The 14,215-nt window shown below is 52.5% G+C and overlaps 1 protein-coding gene across 2 annotated transcripts in view; it reads left to right on the top strand.

The window, feature by feature from the left end:
* Nucleotides 1-14,215, top strand: part of LOXL2 (lysyl oxidase like 2) — an 89,639-nt gene that overhangs the window by 62,769 nt on the left and 12,655 nt on the right. For both annotated transcript variants that reach the window (XM_010954969.3, XM_074355625.1), the window contains 4 exons: nucleotides 1,207-1,358; nucleotides 7,727-7,894; nucleotides 9,694-9,859; nucleotides 13,922-14,165. In XM_010954969.3, coding sequence (XP_010953271.3) covers nucleotides 1,207-1,358; nucleotides 7,727-7,894; nucleotides 9,694-9,859; nucleotides 13,922-14,165 — 730 coding nt within the window. The remainder of the gene's footprint in view (nucleotides 1-1,206; nucleotides 1,359-7,726; nucleotides 7,895-9,693; nucleotides 9,860-13,921; nucleotides 14,166-14,215) is intronic.

Genomic DNA, 14,215 nt, shown 5'->3' on the forward strand with positions numbered 1-14,215 from the left:
ATCATCACCACCACCATCATCACCACCACCACCATCACCACCACCATCATCACCACCACCATCATCATCACCACCATCATCACCATCATCATCATCCTCACCTTCATCAAACAAGCCTGTGATCTAACCGGATATTCAAGACCAAGGTTGCTGCCCATCTTAATTCCTGAGCTGTGGCCCTGCTTGTGTCACAGTCTCTGTTTAGGGTCTGTGTTTTGCACAGCTTTTCTGCTCTCAGTCCTTAGATATTTCCAGCCAGAGTTCCTGATGTGTTTTTATAAATTTTATAAAATTCCAAGCAATTAGAAGCTTCATCATTTATGAATTTCCAAGGAAACGGAAACTTGGCTCTTACCTATTACCATAGGTGGCTCCTGGAAGTTAATTTTTGGCCTCAGTGAGCCCAGGTGCCAGGTATCTCCAGAAAACCCACTACCACCCAATAGAGCCAACGGCCCTCTCCTTTGGGCTCCAAAGCACAGGTTGTCACCTCCGCTTTATGCTTTACCCCATTATAAGTCTTTGTGTAAAGTGTCGGCCTCCGCCAGGCACTAAGTGTGAGCGCGTCATGGTAGGTGCCTACCTCTCCCTTCTGTGAGTCCCCGACACCTGGCATAGAGGCTGACATCCAACGGGCACTTATTGATCAAGGACAGCCATTCAGGTGCTGTTTGTAGCACTTTATGTTTGCCAGGCTCTGGCTGGGAATTCCAAAGGAACACAAACGTGATGCCTGCCCTCGTGGGGCCTCCAGCCCCTTGGGAAGCAGACAGACACTGATCACAGAGCTACCTGAGTGCAGCGTGAAGCAGACAGCTCACTGGAGACTACCTGGGGGCCCTGCTTAGACAGGATGCTGAAAGGCTGTGTCATCAAAGTGGCACTGAAGCCCAACCCTGAAGGGTGAGCAGGAGTTCACTGCTGAGGAGAGGGAGGAAGAGGGCCCAGGCAGAGGGAAACGCTCCATAGGAGGCTGGTGGGGCTGAGCTGTTTTACCCTGAGATGCACTGAGACACTGTCACAGAGTTTTAAGACCGGGAATGACATGATTGGTTTTTGTGTTTTTTTTTTAATGGAGGTACTGGGGATTGAACAAGTACCTCGTGCATGCTCAGCATGCGCTCTACCAGCTGAGCTATACCCCCACTCTATTCCAGAAACTTTCCTACAGAAGGTTACATAGCGCACGTTCATTTCCATCCACAGGGATAGGACCCATCCATCTCAATGAAATTGAGTGCACCGGAAATGAGAAATCCATCATAGACTGCAAGTTCAATGCCGAGTCTCAGGGCTGCAACCACGAGGAAGATGCTGGTGTGAGGTGTAACATCCCCGCCATGGGCTTCCAGAAAAAGGTGAGGAGGACTGGATGCCCAGAGGGGACCGTGTTCTGTTTTGGTCAGTGAGGCCCCAGAAAGTATAGACCAGGTGACCTCAGGCTGAAGCTTTCTAACCGATGTATTAGGGTGCTCTGACGGTGAGCTCAGAAAGTTGTCGATAACTATCACCTCACCTTGATGGCTGTGTCAAGTAAGAGGGCTGTCCTTACTAGGATGTTGGGCATCCACTGTGCACCACGCCCTGCCTTGGGGCTGGACAAACAGTGTGATCGCAACTCAGTCCTTTCTGTAAGGAATTCAAGGTCAACACCACCTGTGAGACACTTGGCAAAGGCCCTTTCCAAGAACCCAGAGGAACCACATTACAAATCACATCTGCAAATCACACAGATGTAAGTACAATACAGACAGTATTCGGGGACAGAGACTATATTTTGGTTTCCAGAGGGAACAGAAAGGGAACCTTAACAATATGTCTGAGACACACCCCTCCCTTCCTGAGACAGGATCTCTAAAAACCTGCATTGTCTCCTGGAGTGCGTGGCCCTTCCCACAGGGGTAGCCAACAAGATGAACTTCTCTTTGCCGGGAGTTCTATCCAATCCTACAAAAAGGCCCAGTAAATCCTATGTAATGCTCTGCACTGACCCATGAATTCGGCACGGGGTTGGCACATTGGAAGAGTTTCTTGAGGGATTATTTAAAATATGAGCAAATGCAGATACCTCAGGGTGCAGGACGGTTCCTCAGCCAGGTTCGTGCTTGGACATATTCTTGACCTTGGCACCAGCCTGCCAAAGGCACTACTGAACTGAGCAGCCACAATTCATGCAGTTCACCGCCCAGGGGCCAAACGTGTGAAGCCAACGGCGCTCAGCCAAGCCGTGTTTGCTTGTGGGTGAGCAGGGGTGTGGCCCCAGCCCCACAGCCATGGGGAAGGCTTGCCGTCTCTAGCTGCCCAGCAGGATTCTACACAAGCCTTAATAGAGCTGTAAAAGCTGGCATTCCAGGTGTCCTGAGACACTGTTCACTTAGGACAGATTGGAATTGGGTGGAGTGGGATTTTTAACCCAAAATAAAAGACCTAGACTGAAGAAAGTGAAGTTTTCCAGAAAGGTTTTATGGTGGTTGGAGCTGAGCCAGCTGGTGTCCCTGGTCATGCAAGAGGCCCCCCCACTCCCAGCACAGACAGCCCCCACCTTTTCACCATCCCTCCAGGCTCTGGGAAGTAAGCCCTGCACTCAGGCCTAGGGCGAGTTTTATGCCTGAATCTGCCATTTCTATCCCCTGGGAAGGAAAGGGGGATGTCACCCCTGAAAGAAATCCCTGTGGGCCAGGCTTCCGGAAGGCCTGGCTGGGGGCTTTCCAGGGTATTGGCAACAACACGGGGCCAAAAACTTGAGACTCTTGAGGTTTATCACTGTGTTAGTTTGCTGGGCTGGCGTACCAGAACGCCACAGACAGGGTGGCTTCAAGAAAAATGTTAAAAAAAAAAAAAAAAGAAAAAGAAAAAAAACAAGAAAAATGTATTTTCTCACAGTTCTAGAGGCTGAAAAGCCCAAGACCGAGGTGTCAGCAGGGTTGATGTCTCCCGAGACCCCTCTCCTGGGCTTATAGACAGCCGCCTTCTCACTGTGTCCTCGCGTGGCCTTTCCTCTGCCCGCACATCCCTGTGTCTCTTCCTCTTCTAAAGACACCAGTCATTTTGGATTAGGGCCCACCCGTATGATCTTGTTTAATCTGAATTACTTCTCGAAAGGCCCTTCTCCAAGTCAGTCACATTTGGACTAACACGATAGTGAGGGCTTCAGCATGTGAGTTTGGGAGGGGAGGGGGACACAAGTCAGTTCCTAACCCTCACTCACTAGCTGATTCCTTAATTAATCTCTTTAAAGTTTCAGTTTCCTCCTCTGAAAATAAGGAGGTAGGAGAGGTGACTCCCAGTTTCCCTTCCAGCCCCCAGTTCATTCCGAAATTGACTTTTCTGTTGAATGACTAATAAAACTCACAGACCTGGAACTGGGTAGTTTTGTCCATCCAGCCACAGCAGAGCCACATCTCTTTCATCGCAGGGAGAAGCGCCAAGGCGGGGTGGCTCTGGGCATGGCTGCGGGGTGTACGAGGCAGGTGAAGCCGCACAGGGGCACCGGCCGCCTTGCTGACCTCCAGCTCCCCTCTGAACTGCGGGCCTGGCCCTGTCTGGGGAGCAGGACCAAGCCCACGTGTGGAATGTGAGTTGGAAAGTGTCCATGCAGCCTTCCATGTTAACATCTGGGTTGTGGTACCTCACTTCCTACCCGCCACCTCCAAAAATAGGTGTGGGATTGGCTAACCATAACTTTATCAAAACACGGTGTGGCCTGGCCAGGCCCCATGGGCTGGAGGTCGTGTTTTGTTTTTCCTATTCGTGCTCAGAAACTCAGCTGCCTGCACTCCACTCTTCTTTCAAACTCCATACCGCTGCTGCCCAGAACTAAAGGAATAGGAAAAGAGAAATGCCTTTGGGCTGTTTTAAGAAATTCAGAGTATTGACCTTCCCTGACCTCCCCAAGGGGTAATGAGGTGGAGAGGGTGCGGGCCAGAGGCTCCTGGCTGACCTCGGGGCCCCTTGGGGTTCCACTGATGCCGGTGGCGTTAGCGCATCCTTCGTCAGCACACCAGGCCACGTCCCAAACGGGGCGCCTGCGATTGGAGCCCTGGGAGTGGAGAGCTGGGTCCTGGGCCAACTTTGAACTTCATGGTTGGCCTCTCTTGTGCCCTCCAGTCTTTTCTAGAAAATGAGAAGATGCCCCCAGTGCATCTTGAAGTGCCGGGGTTCCTCCCAGGGCAAGGGTGTCTGGTTCCCTGTGCCAGAGGCTGCAGCTTGGAGTTTCGGGAAGTGCTTCTAGGAGAGGCCGTTGGTGCGCGCACGTACATGCTCCTTGCCCCAGAGCAGTGTGCAGCCGCGTTCTTCAGCCAGAGCCTCTGAGACTTCCGTCGGCTTTAGGAGCCAGGACAGGAACACAGCCACGTGGCCAGCCAAGTTTGGCTGCCCAGGCAGTGGTGGACAAGGGACAGGTACCCTCCCAAAGAGAGCCCTAGAGACAGGAGCCCCCCCATTGAGACCTGACCGTGGGAGCCCCGCCGCCCTCCCGTAGCAGGAAGACGTGTGAACGGGAGGTTCTTCAGGCTCCTCCATCCTCATCTTTCCCTAACTTTGGGGCAAGAAAATGATGTCAGTTCTGGGAGGGCAGTGGCCCATGAAGGGGGCAGCAGAGGGAGCTGTCTACCTCCAGTATAGTCAGTGAGGCAGGGCACGTCCATAGGGAAATAAAAAATAATAAACCCACTTAAAAGTCCTGCTTTTCATCATCACTGCCCACTGGCATCCTGAATTTCAGTGCTAACCTGGGCCTTGAAAGGGGTCCTGGCCCACGGCCCCACCTCCCCAGGGTACCCCACCCTCCACCTCCCCCATGCTTGGCAGTGGGACTTGGAAACCATGCCGAGGGGAAAGGGAGAGGATCTGGACCTCCTGCAGAGAAGGGAGACTTCAGGCTTCCTAAATCAGGGTGCCAGCTGTTTGAGGGCTCCCCTGAGGCCTGGAGGTGAGGCCTGCAGCCTCCATCACATCCCCACTGCCTGTCTGTCCTGGACACAGTGTCCTCAGGCCACAGCCAGCCCAGGACGCTAGAGACGTGGGGTCAGGAAGGTGGGAGAGGGGGTATGCGTGAGGGGCTGGCCGATTGGTCCTTACCAAAGCAATAGCCTCTCAGAGGCAACCTGAGAGGGTTTTACACAAGGCACCAAATAAAGTGTCTTACTGAGAATCCTAAGCCTCAGGGCTCAGTCTGACCCCACTTGACAATATAGGCCTCAGAACCCTAGGCCCAGGGGCCCCGACCTCCCATTAGGAGTGCTCCGGCCCCCATCCTGACTGTCGCAGTCAACTTGGTCCTCAGTTCTGGCTCAGTGGTCCCTGCTTTGGGGCAAAAGCATCCCTGGAGAAGGGGGCTTACATGGATGGTTTGGAGGGGGTCTGGTATGGTAGCTAAGAGATGTTTAGTTTATCTGAGACTCCACTTTCTCATCTGTAAAATGGGGATGACATGGTACTGGCTGCCTCCTAGGGATGCTGTGAGGACCAGATGTCCCTAAAGGACTTGCCCAGGGCTGGGACACAGTAAGTGCTCTGAAAGTCTGCCTGTGCATTTCCCAGTGCTGAGCACAGCACCTGTCACGTGGTAAAAGCTAGGTAAATGCTGGATGACTGAACAGAGCCAGTGAAATCCACACAATCCATTTCATCTCTGGGGAAGATGCCAGTGTTACCAGCAGAGATCAGTAAACTCATTAGGGAAGTATAAAATACAGGCCTTTACTAGGTCTCAAATAAGCAGAGGGGACAGCCTGAGAGATATCCCCGGGAATGGGTTGAAGGCGCACCCTGCCCCTGGGCTGCTGGCCTTCCTCTGAATGTTGGAGTTGGGTAGCCTGCCTCCTGCTGAGGCTTAGGCCCTTCTAGGACTTTCTTGATGGCTCTGCACATCTTAGTTGTTTGTGTTTTCACAGAGGCCCCAAAATATGTTAGTCATGTGTAATGCACAGTCCATATCCAGTGTCCAGGGCCCACCTTCACCGCGGGCTCAGCCCAGAGGCCTCCCGAAGGCCAGCCCCCTTCCTGCTGGCTATGACCCCTTCTAGCTCCTCTGGAGAGAGGTTTGCTTTCTGATGGGACTCCCACCCTAAAGATGATCATTGCTGTGACAATGTCTAGTATTTCTCAAGTATTTCTCACTGTACCCACTCTACCTGAACCGTCTCATTGAATGCATCCGCTCAACAGCCCTGGAGGTCGCCTAGTATCATGGCTGCCCTTGGCATGTCTGTCTGTGGGCTGACCTCACGCACCCGCCCAGCCCCTAAATCCAGAGGAATTAAGACCTGTGCTTTAGGCGTCCTGCCGTTGCTAAGAACGGGCAAACAAACAGCTGAGGGTTCCTGGAAGTGTGACACCTTATCTTGAAGGAATGAACTGCTAGCAGTGTAAAGGGAAGCAGGGTAAGTTATTTGGATTAAGGGATTCATTTTCAGAACCCTTCCCCAAATGCCAGATCTCCCTGCTTGGGCTCATGTAAGCTGGGCTGGGCGTTCATTCTGTAAGACTGAGTGTATGTTCATCCATTCCCAAACTGCGCGTGGCATACCTGCGTCTTTGGGAGGTGCTGTCTTGTTTATCGATGGCACAGTAAACCAGGGGAAAGGCAAACACAGCCCCGCCCTCTGGAGCTTACATTCTAGCAGAGGAGACAGACGACGAATTGCAAATTAGCTTAATTATAATTGTCAGGAATGCTAAGAAGGAGATGTGTAGGGAGTGTTGGTGGATGAAAAGAGGGGAGGCAGGAGGAGGTCTGGCTCAGGCAGAGGTGATGGTGCCTGGGAGGAGGGGGCGGGGATGGAGCTGGGTGGAGCAAAGGGGGTGGATCGGAGAGAGACTTGGGAGATGAAATCCACGGAGGAAGATTTTGACAGGATGTGGGGGATAAGAGAGAGGGCGATGCTGAAGATCGCTCCTAGATTTCTGGCTTGTCTAACGGAATAGATTTGGGATCAGCAAACTACAGCCTGTGGGCCAAACCCATCCCTCTGCCTGTTTTTGTAAATGTGGTTTTATTGGCACACGGCCGTGCCCAGTCATTTACAGCTCATCATCTCTGCTTTCACAGTACGTGGTAAAACAGGGCAGCCGGCCCACGGGCCTGAAATGTTGATGGAAAGTTTGCGGCGCCTGGGACAGATGGTAGTGGCTTTAGCTGAAATAGAGCACAGGTTTAAGGGGAGAGGGAAAAGCGGGCAAGTTAGATTTGGGGTCTCCAGGGTGCCAAGTGGGACTGTCAAGGAGGCAGTTGGCTGTCTGGGTCTCAGAAGAGAGTTCTGCTGGAGAGGACAGCAGGGGGTGCTGTGGGAGGAGATGCCATCAGGAGCTGGAACCAGCGAGCAGAGGGTGTGGCCAGGAGAGAAGGACCCAGGAAGGAGTTGGGGGGTTCTACCATTTTAAAGTCCCTTGAGTCGCATCCTTCCAAGTGTCTGATCTAAGGGCAGCGCCCCGCTGGTGGGCTCATGGGGAGCAGAGCAGATTCCTCTGTGCTGCTTAGGGGGGTCAGTGGGTCTCCTGGCTGCAGAGTCTTCTAGGGCCCCAGGATGCCTGCAGTGAGGCAGGGGAGGGGACCCAAGACCATGCTGGGCACGATGCCGGCACACAGTAGGCTCTCAGTGATGCTGGTGAATCTGTGTCACAGGCAGGACCCCCCACCTTGGGGACATTGGGACTGAAGGCAATATGGTGGGGGCAGCAACCCTCCCTCCCCTCCTGGTGACCATGCCTTCCTTTCTCTCCACAGCTGCGCCTGAACGGGGGCCGAAACCCCTACGAGGGCCGGGTGGAGGTGCTGGTGGAGAGGAACGGGTCCCTCGTGTGGGGCATGGTGTGTGGTGAGAACTGGGGCATTGTGGAGGCCATGGTGGTCTGCCGGCAGCTGGGCCTGGGGTTCGCCAGCAACGCCTTCCAGGTGAGACACCGTGGCCTTAAACCCTCCATCCAGTCTGACCCTGCCCATCTCCAGTCAGCCCCCATCTTCCATGATCCCTGGGAGGTGGAGAGCCATGGGCTCAGAGGCAGGAACCTCACCCGGGCCTCCACTCCGCCCCCATGGCCGAGTCCTTGGGTGGGCCACCCGCACTCTGGCCTCTGTCTCCCCGCTGCAGAATGAACCCCTGGACTCTGGTTTCACTGTGCCAGCTCTGCTTGCTGGGATTGTCCTGAGGCCCGGGGCTCATCCTGGTGTGCCTTTTGCAGAGGGAAGCTTCCCAGTCCTATGGGGCAGTGGAGACCTCCAACCCAACACCCCAGACGCCTTAGCTCGCTCCTTTGGGAGGCCCCTCTGCCCAGAACATGCTTCCCCGCAGTGTCCACGCTCACGCGTTCTCCCACTGGTTGGCTGGTAAATCCCCGAGCCTCCTCCAGGGCCCTTTCACAGCTGTCGAACCTGCCTCCCGCTGGGCCTTCCTTAAAGAGGAGGACTCAGCTAAGTTTCTGCTCCTGGAAGGCAGCAGAAGAAAGACGATTAGCACTTTGGCTTCAAAAATCATTGCTTTCTGGACCCTATACCGTGAGAGAACATCGTCAGAAAGAGGCTGGGGGCAGGAGGAACAGGAGCCGGGAGGCTTGGGGTCTGCTCCCAGCTGTACCCCCGCCAGCTGGCTGCATAAATCTGGGGCAAAGCAGCCCCCCTTCCTTGCCTCCCTGTGACAGGGAATGAACAGTCCCAGGTCCTCAGTAGCCTGACTCTAAACACTTTCCTTAAGCTTCTCACAGAACAGGAAAATGTCTGGAGCCCCTGTCTTGCTTCGCTAACCCTGACTCCAGCCCCTGTGCCCCGGGTGGCCCTGCTTGGGAAACGGGTTTCGTAGGTTGAGATGTGGAGATCTCAGGCAGCCCTGCTGAGCCTGACTGCCTGCTGCGGGCTGGCCGGGTGCAGGGTAGGCACTGAGCCCTGAGCAGGGGCTGTCCTCTGGCTCCTCACCTCAGCATCCAGAAGAGGCAGGCCTTTGATACCGGGGCCTGTGCCCTCTGGGGGCCTAGCTTCCCAGAGCAATGAAATGTTTCTGCTAATACTGCTTATGACAAGCCATGGCACTCTCTGGTTCTCCAAGGAGAATAGAAAAACAGTGCTCATTACAACAGAGTGGCTGTCTGGCTATTCTTTTTCCTTGTCAGCTCATTCCCAAGACGCCTGGGCCTCAGCTGGGGCTGTGAAATGCCCTGCCCCTAACGTCAGTCCCAAGTCTGCCCCTGACTGCCCCAGTTTTCTTTAGAGGATGAGGGGTATGTAGTCAGTTCTCTCTAGAGAAACAGAACCAATGAGATGTATGAATACAGAACTATTGACATATGTAAATAGAATTCCTCTCTCCTGCCAATTCTGATCAAATTGGTAATGTCTTCCTGCGAGCACATTCAGGCTTAGAGGAGAGAGTGCTATGATTGATTAGTAATGTCTGCCCCAGGCTCAGGGTGAGGGAGCAGGCAACACGAGTGCCATTCTAGACCCACAGCATTGAGCACAACCTTAGCTGTGCTTTCCAAAGGGGAAGAATGGCAGAATCCAAGTGTGAGGGTCTCACTCACTCACGCTGCCACCAACAAACTGCATGACTTGGGTAAGTGACTCTTTGTTCCTCAGTTGTCTCCATCTGAGAAATGGGCTCAGAAAGCCTTGGGATTTTTGTGAGGCTGCAAGTTGATAGTCTATGGGAAAGTGACAATTCAAGGTGATGTACTGGCCATTTCTTTTGTCAATTCATCCAGGAGACCTGGTATTGGCATGGAAATATCTACGCCAACAAGGTGGTCATGAGCGGAGTGAAGTGCTCGGGAACGGAGCTGTCCCTGGCGCACTGCCGCCACGACGGGGAGGATGTGACCTGCCCTGAGGGCGGGGTGCAGTATGGAGCTGGAGTCGCCTGCTCAGAAAGTGAGAGCTCCTGGGGGTCATAGCCCACCCTCCCTGCCAGGTTCTGGGAGGGGACCAGAGTCTCACTGGTTATTCCTTGCAAGGTTCCAGGGCCTCTGTCATGAGCCCAGCAAAAGAGGAAAGCAGAGGTGGATTCTTGTGAAGTGAGAAGAGTCAGGGCCGGGGTGGAGGGGGTGCAGCCAGGGCTACCCCCACCCGCAGCCCTGGAATCTTGCCTGATGGCAGCGGAGAGGAAGGCAGGACGGAGGACGTGGGTGTCTGGGGGCCTTGGGTTCAAATGCAGGGCCACTATAGACTATTTAAGTGGCCTTGGGTGAATTAAGTGACTAAGAGCTTGTTCTTATCCGTTAATGAGGCGGATAACACTTCCTCGGAGCGTGGCTCTGGGTTAGCAGATGGAGCCCGGAACACGTGCTCTTCCTTCCTTCCACCCTGCTCCACAGCTCATTTCCAGTTGTCACACCTGGAGTGATTCAGCCTCCTAGTGACTCCCTGGGAATCCTTGACAATGGAGAAGGAAAAGCTCCCCACCAGGATTCAGAATGACCGGCTCAGGGCAGTTCGGTTCCATGCTGAGAAAACTGGCTGACAGCCTTGTGGGCATGCGATTCTCTAGGTCCCCACCCCTTGCCTTATCAAATGATTCCCCTGTGAATCTGGGAGGTGGGAGAGGCGCAGAGTCCGGCCAGAGAACTCCAGACCAGACCCTGCCTGCCACTTATTAGCTGATCTTGGCAAAGTTGGTTAACTGCTATGATCTACAGTCGCTGCTGTTTTTCCTAGGAACTGGAAATTAGATGTGACTACACGCAAGTGCTTAAAAAGCACGATGCTCTGCCGTTTGTCATCATGGAGAACTAGGGAGAGGATTAAACCTGAACTCCATCACTTCAGTTCTCCCATCAACCCCTTTAGACCCACTCTGCATTTCCTAACCCTTGTAAGGCAGAACTCTGAACTCCAGCACGAGCTTCTCCAGGCAGCCGTCACAAGCTGTCGCATTCTGCCTGAGAGGAAAGAGCACGAACTTACTAGACCCTGAAGGGGAGAGCATCGGAGCAGAGGGAAGCTGTCTCACCACTGCCAGGAGCCCTTTTCTGGCTTAACAACTTATTTATATTTATAATATATCAGGTTTTTTTCCAAAAGAAAATTAAGATAATATAAACCTAAACAAAACTCAAGGTAGCATAAGATAAAAGCAGAGGAAAGAAAAGTAGGTATTGGCAAAAAGGTAGTGGCTCAAATTGGAGCCGAGAGAGAGGTTAATTAAAAATATGTACTATAAAATCCTAGACATGTACTGCTATAGAGTCCTATACATTCACTATTGTAATTTTACAGTGAGCTTCCTGGCAGCCAAAGGGAAGAGAGAAACCTGGTCAATAATATAATACATGAGATAGAAACAAACCCATGAGTCAAAAGGAGCCCACTATTCTGGATACTGAGATCAAAGAGAATTTCTCACTATGAGGGCTGAGAGTTATGAAATAAACAATGCCCCCCACATCCTCACAGCAGACCAAACATGACTTTCATGGGACTACTGCTCAGAGAACCCCTTAGCTTCAGCTAAAGACGTCAGTTAAAGTCTGCAGGGGTGCAAGAGCCATTTGGGCCAGGAACGCTGATCTGGCTTAATACTTTATTCAGAAGGATAAAGTACATTCTTCACACAACCCTTTGTAATTGCTTTTTCTCATGCAACCTGTTGCTCCCTAAATCTGCAAGTCCTCCCTGAATGCTCTCCCTCTTCCTCATCGCATCCACCATGGTCAGTCCACCTGGATTTTTACCTTTCCGTGTTTTCTCCACTCCCTCCACCTCCTTCCATTGCACTGTCCCTGCCTGTATCCCGATGACCATTGTCCACACCGCATTACCACAGAGGCTCTTCCCTGGCACCTCCAATTGCTTTCCCTCCCTGAGGCCAGAGTCAGCGCTGGTTCCCCTCACTCGTGTTCCTTCCTCTTCCAACCCCGTCCAGACTTTCCCACCACACTTAAATGAACACAGGAACTTGCACGCGCACATGTTATCCAGCCTGATTTCAGGTCACCTTCCAAGCCCCACCCCTCCGCAGTGTCCTAACCACAGGGACCTTGGTCCTCCTTATGTCTCGGGGCTCCGCACATGCTACTTAGATTAGCATCTTAGAGCTGTTTCCTTTAATTTGCTCCTCCTCCAGGAAACAACTAGAATGTAACTGCCTCCAAAGAAGTCTCCCCAGTTTGGGTCCCCTGTTATAACTCCCAGCTGACTCCATATTTCTCCTTCAAACACTGGCTGCAGTTGTAATTAAGTGGTTAATATGCACTCTGTCTGCCTCTCCTGCTAGAGTATAAGGTCTGCCTTGTTAGCCATCCAGAGAGCCTAGCACAGGGCTCCTAATACCTGAAAGATGGGTGGATGAATGCGTGCCTCCAATGAGCTTCTGGTGGGTGTTCTGGGTGTTAGGGAGGTCAAGGCTCCATTCCACGACAGGTGCTGAGAGTGGGCTTCCAGCTAAGTCAAGGCCATGTTACCTTAAGACTCCTGAGCTGGAGGTAGAGCTGGCCTCTTCTCAGAAAGAGGAGGGCCCAGTGGAGACCCCTCTGCCCAGCTCAGGTAGGCAGAGGGTCTGTCCATTGAGTGCTGACCAGTGTACAGATAACAAATAAGAGACTTACAACACTCTCCATTAAAGTGGGCCCAGAACACTCAGCGCCAGAACGCTGCATCCCAGTGTGTGCCCTCCAAGAGGAAATCGTTCTTAGCAGATGGGAGCCTCCTGATTTGTCTCCCCTCCCTAACCCCTCATTCCATCCGTGAGCCTTTTTTCACTCCCCGGTGGTTCCACACCCAGTCCCTGCAGGTGGATTTGCTCTCTGGTGGCTGCTGGCGCCCCACATGCAGCCTGGGGTTGGTGGGAAGGGGACGCAGGCAGGTGAGGAGTACTCCAGGCCTGGCAAGCTTGAGGTGAAGCAAAGCTCTCGTACGCTTTCTCACTTCAGAAATTTACAGCAACCGGTCAGAAGACAAAAGATGGATGGGTCTTGTAAATGATTCATAGGAAACATTTTTGTGAATTGAAGTGCACTGGAAATGTTCAATGGACTCGGACTTTAAAGGGAAACTTACAGTCAGTCCTTTGGTAAAGAAGCTGATCTTCCTAATACAGTTGTTTAGTAAACATAGGTTGTAGCCACTAGTGATTTGTTTTTCACACCTGTTGTGTGCAATGTGGTGACTGAGCAAATCATGCTTGTTTTGAAAGAGGCACCTGGGGGAAAATTCTTGCCCAGAGCCACAGTGCCAGTGGAAACTGGCAGAACCTGATATACATCAGAGCCTTGAAAGTATGCAACCCTGCCCCTTGGCAACTTCACTTATGGAAATATATTCTAAAGAAATAATGAAAGTTACATACACAGATTTACTACAGGTTGTTTATCACAGCTTTATCTTTAACTGTGAGATGTTCCGAGCAACCCATGTAGCTAAAAGAATGGAATAGGGTTATGAATTAGGTAGTATGTAGCCATGCAATTGATGTTGTAATGGATATTTATTAACAAGGAAATATGTCAATATGTGTTTTAAGGGAAAGAATATTAGCAGACTGTAAATCTACACACAATATTACACACGTTGGAAAATATATTTGTATTGTTCCCAGAAGAATCACATCAAGTCAGTAAGAGTGTTGTCTCTCTGGGTAGCACAATTTCGTTGTTATTGTTTGCTTTTTATTATGGAAAATCTCAAGACACCCATAAGTAGAATAATACAGTGAAGCCTCACATGCCCATCACCCAGATTGGACCGCTGTCAAAACATTTTGCCCATGTGCACTGAGGTCTGCAGAGGCGTCCAGGAGGACTCCCCGAGGAGGAGACCAGGGATTGAGGGTAGCGATCTGCAAGGAGGGTGACCTGGACGGGGTGACCATGAGCCAGTTCCGGTCGGTGGTGCTCGGCAGGGGTGGAGACTAGTCCCAGCTCGGGAATCAGAACTAACACACTTGGGAAGGGGCGCGGGGTCTCTGGCCTTGTTTGAACACCGTGTCTGCCCTCCCAGCCGCCCCTGACCTGGTCCTCAATGCGGAGATAGTGCAGCAGAGCACGTACCTGGAGGACCGGCCCATGTTCATGCTCCAGTGCGCCATGGAGGAGAACTGCCTGTCGGCCTCGGCCGCCCAGACCAACCCCACCACCGGCTACCGGCGGCTTCTGCGCTTCTCCTCCCAGATCCACAACAACGGCCAGTCCGACTTCCGACCCAAGAACGGCCGCCACGCCTGGATCTGGCATGACTGCCACAGGTGAGCCCTCCCCTCCATCGCCACCAGGCTGCCCCGCCTGACTTCCAGCT

The sequence above is a fragment of the Camelus bactrianus genome, chromosome 31 (genome assembly GCF_048773025.1).
Source record: "Camelus bactrianus isolate YW-2024 breed Bactrian camel chromosome 31, ASM4877302v1, whole genome shotgun sequence".
NCBI lineage: Eukaryota > Metazoa > Chordata > Mammalia > Artiodactyla > Camelidae > Camelus > Camelus bactrianus.